A 9,872-nucleotide genomic window follows, 5' to 3' on the forward strand; every position below is an offset into this window, starting at 1 on the left:
AACCATTTTACATCTTTAAAATGAATGGGATGAGGGTGCCTGGCTGGCTCAGATCACGAGCATGTGACTTTTTTTTTTTTTTTTTAACGTTTATTTATTTTTCAGACAGAGACAGAGAATGAACAGGGGAGGGGCAGAGAGGGAGACACAGAATCCGAAACAGGCTCCAGGTCTGAGCGGTCAGCACAGAGCCCGACGTGGGGCTCAAACTCACAAACTGTGAGATCATGACCTGAGCCGAAGTCAGATGCTTAACCGACTGAGCCACCCAGGCGCCCTCATTTTTTTTTTTTTTTACAATAATGTGGTTCTTCAAAATCTAGGTTTTCTTTCTTTCCTGTCATTTTAAACACCCTGATACAGGTGGACATTTCCTTGGGTTCTCAGCTCCACTGCTTTCCTCTCCACCATGGCTGAGTTCACCAGGAAAAGGACTAGGCAAATTTAGTTCCTACCCACCTCACCCCTCCTTTCTCTAGGCCATCACAACTTTGTGATGTTTACCTCTGAGAAGAACTTAAAATGTTTCTACCCATCCACCCTATTACCTTCCAAGAAGCTGTAGTTAAGAACGGTGAAGGGTTTCTTCCCACCTACCCCAAACCCAGTACAGCACAGGACTACAAATTCGTTTTTACTTGGGGGTTATTGTGACAAGAGCTCATGTTTGGCAAGGGTGCAGCATGGAAGCTTTATTTATATTTCGTCCATATTCCTTCAAACTACCTCAGTTTGATTTTAGCTGAGCTAAACTTGCAAAGCACTAAAGTACATAATTGATTGTATGGAGTTTCATAATCCGTAATTGACCATGATTTATGGTGGTAGCCAGCCCATCAACCCAAGTGACTCAACATTTACTTTAAGTTCCAACTAGCTGCTCTAAGGGCTGGGGAAGCACACAGACAACGGGCTAGAAGACGGAACACCCTGATGCCTCACGTAAGTGAGATGTGTCCAACTGCACATAACACACGCTTCAAAAGACAGGCCAGCAAAGCCTAAACTTTTTATTTCACCAACCAGTATTTCTGATTCTCTGATGCTGCATTTAAAATCTTCAGAGTCCACAAAATCAGCATTCAGACTTCCTATATCCAGAGAAAGGGATCCAGAGGCCAGGAGAGGTCAGGCCCCAAGCTGTTTGGGGGTGGGAGATGTGGCACATGTTTCTCTGCAAGCCTGGGTCAGTTTTTCACTTAATCGAAATGCCTTTAAGCTCTGTACCACCCCCCAACTTTTTCCATGGAATCTACGACAGGAAAACACTCATCTTTCATACACACAACTCCACGAGGGGTGGGGAGCATTACACAGGCACCAGCCAAAAAATGTATTTTTGAGTCAGTTTCACGGCAAGGAGATGTGCAAAACTATGATGAGTGTTCTGGCTCTTCCTCAAGGTGAGTCGGGCAAGAGTTTTGTGGATGGAAGCATTGCCCGTGAGAAAGGTAGATTAAGTTTTATAAAAAATAAAGTTGCTTCTATCTCCATGAGTAGTATATAAGCTGCTTCCAAGAATCCAGGGATGCCCACATCCCACATTCCATCTAGCCACGGCCAATTCCTCATGCACAGCTACATAGGAAGCATAAAACCCTTTTGTGAACTTTTTGGGGGTTTTTTGGTTTTTGTTTTTTTTTTTGGTGGGGGAAGGACTTGGGAAAGACATAAGATGGATTTTAATTCCCCCCCACCACCAAAAACTATGCATCTACACACACACTCAGACACACATACATATCCAATTTTAGGAAAGTTTTTCTTCCCTAGGACTACAGGATCCCAGAATCCAGCCTTCCTTGGGCTGAGAGACAATGCCTATTAACTGCCCAGATCTAGTGTATCAACATAGTGTATAAGGCTCCTGTGTGGTCTCACAGACTGAGAGGGCAGGGCAAAGGGAGTGGTTACTCATGGGGGATTTGTTTTTTGTCTTATCTACTCAGCAACACTCTTAGGTCCAAGGGCTGGGAGAGGCTCCGTGGGCACGATGTGGTGGGTGACCTGATGGTCCCAGCCCACTGTGGTAAGGAGGGAGTGATTGAGCGGGGACCACGTAGCATCTCTCACAAAGTCTCTGTGGGCTCGGCTTCTAAACCTAGAAGAGAAAAAAGGAAAGTATGGGCACGGTGAGAACGAGGAGAAAGCAGGCTTGGAGAAAAGAGAGAATCCAACACATCCAGGGCACCTTTTTGGGATGTGTTATACAAACTTCACCAGATGTGTGGCCTTGTCACCAGGATAGAGTGTAATCATCCAGAGAACTTCATCAACCCTTCAATCCAGCACCCTAACTTCATGAAGAAATGGTGGCTAGAGCAAGGGTAGTAACATGGGCCAGGATCAGAGAGCACATCATGGCAAAGAAGGCAGTATAACTCAGGGACTCTGGTGCCTTTCACTGCACAGCAGGTTGCATCTCATATACGTGTTCTTCGTGTGAAAAGGGTAGACTGCCCCCTTCTGGGAGACAGCTGGAACACCAGACTTGGAAATCCCACCGACCACCACACCCCTCCTCTACCAGGGCCAGTTGTGAGCCAGCACTGGGGACGGGGAGAAGGTCGGTGTCAGCCTGCTCCCCTCACCCAGCCCCCTTGAGAGAGACAGTGCATGGAGACAGAAAGGACCCAGCCACCCTCCGCTCTTGTCCCCGATTCCCGGTCACAGGACCCCACTTCACACTTACACCTCGGAAAGGCCCGAGTCCAGCACAGCAAGTGAGCAGTCCTCACTGACAGAGGCCAGGAAGGGAGAGCTAGGAGAGCAAGGGGGCGGGGGGTGGTTATGAGAGGTAAAGCCATGGTTCCAAGACAAATCCTACCTGGTTTGCCCTCAACCCCCACCCCAAAGTAACCCAGAGGAGGTGGCCTGATCCCCACCTCAGGTTAAGGTCTGGCTACCACTCAAGTCCACATTACAAGTTGCAGGGAAGGATGAGGGAAATGGAGCAAGCCGGGGTTGACCGTCATCCCGGCAACTAACCACCCCATCTAGGCCCTCCCTGCAGCTTCAGCAATAACCCAGAAACACAGGCTTTCCCAACCACACAGTCCCAGAAGCCCACGATATTCATCATTTTGGGTGTTGTGCAGGAACAAGACCATATTTTAGCCATGTGAACACAAGACCATGCTACCCAAAAAAGGACTATGGTCTTAAGAGATCTTTCGTGTTCTGAAACCTTAATTAGAGCACCGTCTGCTTTAAGGAATGACCTAATCAGCTAATGCTTTGCAAACATAAGCACTCCCTGTGTGCAGTTCCCATTCACACCCACCAGGCCCCTGGGAACAAAGGACAGTACCTGTGTGGGGAGAACACCAGTCCAGTGACACACTGGGAGTGCACAGCTGAGCTGAGGGCACACCTTGCACTCTTGGTGTCCACAAGGGAGATGGTCCCACTCTCATCACCTAGAGAAAAGAGGGAGCCCATCACAGTGGGTAAGAGCATGGGCCCTGGCGTCAGCCAGACCTGGATCTGAATGCTAGTTCCTCAAGCTTGCACAAGCTAACCATTCTGAGCATCAGTTTCTTCTTTTGTAAAGTAGGGATCGTTAGTCACTGGTGGTTGTTGAAAATTAATGAATGAGGTAGTTATTATTTCAACCACAGACTGTGTCACCACACGCACAGCCTCATCACCACAAGAGCACGAGAGTGAGCCCTATTCTGCAACAGAAGTCCCTATATAGCAATCCACTTGTTTTGCACTCCACTGACTTGCAGCCAAGCCCGGAATACAGGAGCTGGAACGCACAATCAGCAATCAAATCTACGAGGAAAAAAGTCGTCATGTTTTTTTTTTTTCCCAAAGCCAAACGAAAACCACTTCTGGATCATCCCGCCTTATCACTGGCATAATACAGGTGATGCCCAAGTGCGCTGCTGAGATCGTGCAGCTGGAGCCTTGTGCGTTACAGGGTCAGCGTGCCCTCGTCCTCCCCCTTCCTGGCATAAAAATGTGGTGTGACAGGCTTACCAAAGACAAAGACTTCACTCTGCTGAGGATGCCAAGCCAAGGAGGTAGGTAGGTAGCCAGAGGCAGTGCAGCCTGCAGAGAGAAGAGGGCTCTGAAATAAGACTCAGAGCCTAGCTCTGTGAAGAAGCTTCTCAAACGAAGTCACTCTAAGTCCCAGAAGCACCTTTATTCGCCTTCCCAAACCCTGTGAAGACAGTTGTGTCCTTGCCCTTGACCCTCAAAACCTCATTGATCCCTCAGCCTCCTGCCCTTTCTGGACGGACCCGAGTCACAGGCAAGTTTCATGCATAAAGCATGAAGAGAACAATTCTGGCCCCTCTGTCCACCCGTCCCAGGAACGGAATCAGCCACCCACAAGCCTACCCTTCCTTTTGGTCCCCACTGCACAAAATGGAATCAATAGAACCTCAGAGGGAAAGAGAGTGATTACGTCCCCTGTGTCACAATGACTGAGGATCTGGTGACTGTGCCTTTGTCTCTTGCCAAGGAAGCCTCTGCCAGGTGGGTTGCTAGTATACCCTCCCACCACCGGCTCTCAGACTCACCCATCTGTGATGCTGGCTTGGGACAGCGGGTATCCCAGAGTAAAATTCTGTTGTCCTAGAAGGAGGAGGGATGGAAAAAAGGCTTCACAATCCCCAAAGCAGCTGCCGGCCAGGTGTCCACTCTAGACTTGTGGCCAGAGGTTTGAGTGTGGTTAGGAAGTGGGGAGGGAAGGAGAGGCTGTATCTCACCTCACTGCATGAAAGGAACACGGAATCCTTGTGGGGAGAGGCGGCAACACAGGTGACCTGCCCGGAGTGAGCTGTGAAGGAGAGAGAAAGCGAAGTAGGACAGAGCAGAAGCTGGACGCATTACTACCGAGCAGCCCAGATACTACCGAGGGAGGTGTGAGAAACGGGCCTGGTCTCAGGATGCGACTTAACCCGTTCTGTGAGAGATTTTGGATTAGACAAAACCCCGGAGAAAATGTTGGTGGAGTTACAGAACCTAAAAAGGCTTGGGGGAGAAAAATGAATTAGTAAAGACAAGAAAGAGGAATTAGGGGCTGAGCAAGAAGCATGAAGGAATGTACACCCCAGAACAGCAACTGTATTCTGCTGTGTAGCACACACACACCTCCAGGTAACACAGAGCCTTTCGAGGGACTTCTAGACGCTGCTACTTTTAGGGAAGTGAACTTTTCCGATGTTCTCTTTCCTGAAATCGAACCGAGAAGCTGCCGCAGTCTGCCTGTGCCCCTTGCCTCCCTCCGCTCTCACATTCCCGTTTTCCCAGGCGTAGAAGGCACACGTACCTCTCGGCCGTCCCACACCTCACCATGGCACGATGCCTAGGGGTACAAAACCCACAGGGGTACAAAACCCCCAAAGGGGCTTTTCCCTAAGAACCAGAGAGTAAACGAAAGAGCACCTGGGTAAAATCCAGTGGAGGGGCTGGCCCCGTTTCACCGGACCACAAACCACAACACACGAGCACCAGGGTGGCTCTGGGACTTATCTCCGTTTCTGCCTAACAATGACAATTTTGAAAAATATGGCAAACGCTTGTGGTAAGGACACATCTGACAAGTCTAACTGAACCTAAAAACGAAGTCGGACTTTTTCTGACAGGAAGCGAAGTCTAACGTGGCCAGCTGGCATAACAGTGCTGATTGGTTTTTAGCCAGTTAGGTTATTCGGTAGATATTTTGCATATTGAAGAGGCTTAATCTCCAAGTCCAAAATTTTGACAAACATATCCTTGAAACCAGTAGACAATAAATGACCAGAAATTACTTCCTTTGCAACTATTTAAACTTAAATTAGTTGCCAATATAAAAACGTGTGAGAGGGTAATTTTTTGAAAAATTTTCAGGCCGACATGCTAAAAATTCTGAAGGTCGCTGCTATGTGTTAATTACAGGCTGTGGAAACCACCTACTATAATGGCATCTGACCAGATTACCTGAAGTGGTCTGAATATGGCTCTGCCCCAAGACAGGAGAATGTAATCAAACCACCTTCCGTAGTTCTTTCCTTGCCCTAGAATCCACAGAAAGCCAACACAATGACAAAGGATTGCTCAAGTGAAAGCAAAGCTCAGACACAAGCACCATGGGAAAGTATAAAAGATAAAGACGTAGGGTAGTTCTATTTTAACTTTTTGAGGAACTTCCACACTGTGGAAAATGGGTGATGGGCACTGAGGAGGGCACTTGTTGGGATGAGCACTGGGTGCCGTACGTAAGCGATGAATCACGGGAATCTACCCCCAAAACCGAACACACTACATACACTTTGTTAGCTAAACTGACAATCAATTATATTAAAAAAAAAAAAAAAAAAAGATACTACGTAGTGCCTCTGCCCTCAGGGGATTTGCAATTCAGACAAAAATACAAAGAACTAATGAAAAAAGCTGAACAGAGGAAGTACTGAAAGAGTTAGCACAGACCAGGAAAACCCCTCGTGGGCCTAAGAAACAAAAGGCACACGTAACAGACTCCAGCACCAGCATTTTAACATTGTTTGACTGTTTATGGGTCTTGGACCCTGAAGGTCCAGGATGTGTATGAGTTTGATTTTGCTTTGGCACATAGTGAATCACGCACTCCAAAGTTAGAATTGGCAGGGAAAGGCCCTTAGCCATTGAATGAACATCTCTTAGCCACACACACATTAATGCTCTACGCGTTATCTTCGTGAAGATGTCATCTTCATGAAGAACGGCTCTCAGAACAAAGTCAACTGGTACTGCTATTAATGAAAGTAAGCAGAAAAAGTAACATTAATACGAAGTGATGGTTCTCACCAGAAAAACAAAACTTTTGTGGAAGTGAATACTCAAAAGCTCGAGATTCCCACGTCTCAGGTTTATACTTGGAGAAGGCCAAGGATCTACTATGCTTGGGTTTAATTAGAGCAGTATGTTTGAAGGGAGAGTGACAGAAGGGCTTGAATGCCAGGACAAGAAAAGGGGATGTTAATCCACAAGTCACAGAAACCACAAAAGATGAGGGACTACAGGTGGAGAGATGAGGTGACTACCACCATCTCTGCGAGGTAAAGCCTGAAAACAAAAAGCATCAGAAATGGAAAGCAGGAGGGCGCCTGGGTGGCTCAGTCGGTTAAGCATCGACTTCAGCTCAGGTCATGATCTCACAGTCTGTGGATCTGAGCCCCACATTGGGCTCTGCTGACAGCTCAGAGCCTGGAGCCTGCTTTGGATTCTGTGTCTCCCTCTCTCTCTCCCCATTCTCCACTCACACTCGGTCTCTCAAAAATAAACAAAAAAAGAAAGAAAGAAAGAAAGAAAGAAAGAAAGAAAGAAAGAAAGAAAGAAAGAAAAAGGAAGATCCCTGACCAAGGGGAAAAAGGTTCCAAAGAACTTGGGGACCCACTAATAGTGAGGAAGCAGGAGGGGGGAACAGGACTGAGAGGTGGAGTCCCCTGTGGCCAAGAAGATGGTGGGGCCATTACCAGAAACAGGGAAATTCAGAAAAGGCTAGGGATAGATACTGGGGCCTGACTATAGTTTTGGAAGAAAACCATCAGGCAGAGGGCAAGGAACTGCTGCCCCTAACATCCAAAGTCAATGAGCCCAAGGGGAGAATAACAACAAAACAGCTAAGGCCAGACTGAAAAGAATGTGTACTCACCCCGGTATGAATTCAGTACCATCTGCTGGGCAAGGTCCCAAACCTTGATACTAAGAAACAAAAGGAAACAGAGTCTTAATTTTGACCTATACTACCTACATAAAAACAGGTGTTCAAACAAGAACTTCCTTTGACATGTCCTACGTCATTGCTTACTGGGCTGCTACTAAGGTCTATTCACAATAGATTGCAATATCTCTAAGAAAATCTTAATCATAATTAATCACCGGGATCTTACAATAAGCCCAAAACGTTACTCGATGAGGTTAATAAGATAGTAAAGGCACCCAGCAGAGGTCTAAAATACAGGAGCGATGAACACAAGGACCCACCAGAAGTCTTTGCTACCGCTGACAGCTTGTGTGCCAGAGCTGAGGACACTGACTGTAGACACGATGTCATCATGCTCATACTTGCAGAACTTGCTGACAATGAGTGTCTCATTCTCATCCAGCTCCCACAATTCAACAGCACCTGTTGGGAGTGGGGTGAAGGTTGAGGGAAATGAGCATGGACAACACCAAGACAGTAACTCACGTCTAAGATTCAAGTGAATCCATTGTCACTAAACTAACAAAGTAAGCTATTGCTATAAAAGCAAAATCCATTATCATCAGAGGATTTAGCTAATTTCCAAGCCATCTGGCTTTATGCTGGCATTACTGTTTACTTAGTTAACAATCCAGAAAATGAGGTGGGGAAAACTTCTAGAAAGACAAGGAAAGGTGGAATGACGGGCAAAATTCATTATCTGGCTTCCAGTGAGAAAACACTGGAAAATAAGTCCCAGGAGACAAGGCTAAAGTCTCCACAATCTATGTAGCACAGAGCCCAGTGTGGTTAAATCTTCCCAATCGCTTGAACATTAGTTTTTGTTGAACAACTTGCATAAATGTCTCACAGCATCTTTAAAAATATGCTGAATAACTGAATGTCTTGTACAGGGACAGATTAAGTACAGAAAACACCCCAAAAGTTGTCTTGAATATGTAGTGCTCATGCTCAACTGTCAGAGAGGCTCAGTTTTTAATGCCCCACTTCTATGCATGCCTTCCAACACCCAAATACTGATTTTTTTTAATGTCAAAGACTCCATTGCTGAACCTGACTTTCAAAACAAAGGAAGCAAAATAAAGACATTTAAAAAGAAGAAAATGGGAAGAAATGGAAAGAGACAACACAAACTGACTTAAGCATCATCTTTAGGATCAAGATTGTCTGGGTTTGAGGAGAGATACTGGGAAGGTTACTGGAAACATAAAATGGTTCTTATCCATTCCTTAATTTTGTTAGAAATTCCCCCCATGCAATTTATAGTCTCCGAAAGGTATTTTCCCACTACACAAGAGCTCTCCTTTGGCCAATACCCTCAAGCCCCCCTAAGCACTGATTATGTAACATTAAAGATTGAGTCCAGCCCGACCAGTATCCCATCATCTATTTCACCTGTGGGGTCGAGGAGAAAGTGACTCACCTGAATCGGAAGCCACTAGGATACCTCTGTCCCCAACCCAAGTGAGGTCAGCCACTCCGGCCTCCGTCTGTACTCCAGCGGAACAGAAGCCTTCGTTGGGGGCGGCACAAGGGTCCTTGAACAACCAGAGGGAGCCAGCCCAGCAGCGGCCACTCAGGCTGGAGGCCCCGAGCAGGAGCGCCCCATCTAAGGGAAGTACAAGCTGTCAGCACGGGACTAGTGGAAGGGCTCGTCTCCATGGTGACCACATTGAACAGCACGCGGGCCGGGTCTGGGTCTGAGCTCAGGAACGCGGGGTTAAGATTGGGGACTGAACTAGGCGACGCGAGGCGGGGGTCAGGAAGGCATGCGGGGCGGGAAGGAGCGCTGGAAAGGCCAGTCCTGGGAAAGGGCATCCCGGGCAGGATGAGGGAGCTCCCAGGCCCGGGATCTTGGCTCACCAGAACGATACCGCGCAGCCTCCAACTGTCGTTCCATACAAGCGGGCGCATTAGGGGGAAGGTTCCACTCGCGGGCCGCCGAGGGCACTAGTGGGGGCGGCGTTTCCTTTCGCATCTCCACGGTTCCAACTCCAACCTAGACCCAAACTGAACGCCCGCCCGAGACAGCTCCGGCAGTCCCCACGTGGTGCCCCTCTGGGCCTCCGCCCCTCTCCACAAGCTACGGTCACTCTACATCTCGCGAGAATTGCTTGTACGGTTCCCTTCCGCAGCCGGCTGCGCTCTGGCAAAAGGGTCTCCGCGTGCCGTGCCTCTTATCGCGAGAAAAAAA

General features: G+C 47.7%; 1 protein-coding gene across 1 annotated transcript; it reads right to left on the reverse strand.

Annotated features, from left to right (window-relative positions):
- Positions 1 to 978: 978 nt before the first annotated feature.
- WDR77 (WD repeat domain 77) lies at positions 979 to 9,806 on the reverse strand. The gene is made up of 10 exons (XM_003990457.6): positions 9,542 to 9,806; positions 9,102 to 9,287; positions 7,960 to 8,101; positions 7,628 to 7,677; positions 4,722 to 4,792; positions 4,533 to 4,587; positions 3,988 to 4,059; positions 3,311 to 3,419; positions 2,693 to 2,761; positions 979 to 2,101 (listed from the first exon to the last, which is right to left on the reverse strand). The coding sequence occupies exons 1-10, from the start codon at positions 9,654 to 9,656 to the stop codon at positions 1,942 to 1,944; spliced, it is 1,029 nt and encodes a 342-aa protein (XP_003990506.1). The 5' UTR covers positions 9,657 to 9,806; the 3' UTR covers positions 979 to 1,941.
- Between the last annotated feature and the right edge of the window lie 66 nt (positions 9,807 to 9,872).

This window comes from Felis catus, chromosome C1 (assembly GCF_018350175.1).
Source record: "Felis catus isolate Fca126 chromosome C1, F.catus_Fca126_mat1.0, whole genome shotgun sequence".
Lineage (NCBI taxonomy): Eukaryota > Metazoa > Chordata > Mammalia > Carnivora > Felidae > Felis > Felis catus.

Bases quoted from the DNA above. Each gene is read 5' to 3' on its own strand.
- WDR77 (XM_003990457.6), bottom strand. From the start codon at position 9,656: ATGCGAAAGGAAACGCCGCCCCCACTAGTGCCCTCGGCGGCCCGCGAG. The intron at 7,678-7,959 runs GTGGGTCCTTGT...TTTGTTTCTTAG, and splicing joins AGCGGTAGCAAAGACTTCTG to TATCAAGGTTTGGGACCTTG. The intron at 2,102-2,692 runs GTAAGTGTGAAG...TTTCTCTTCTAG, and splicing joins GACTCGGGCCTTTCCGAGGT to GTTTAGAAGCCGAGCCCACA.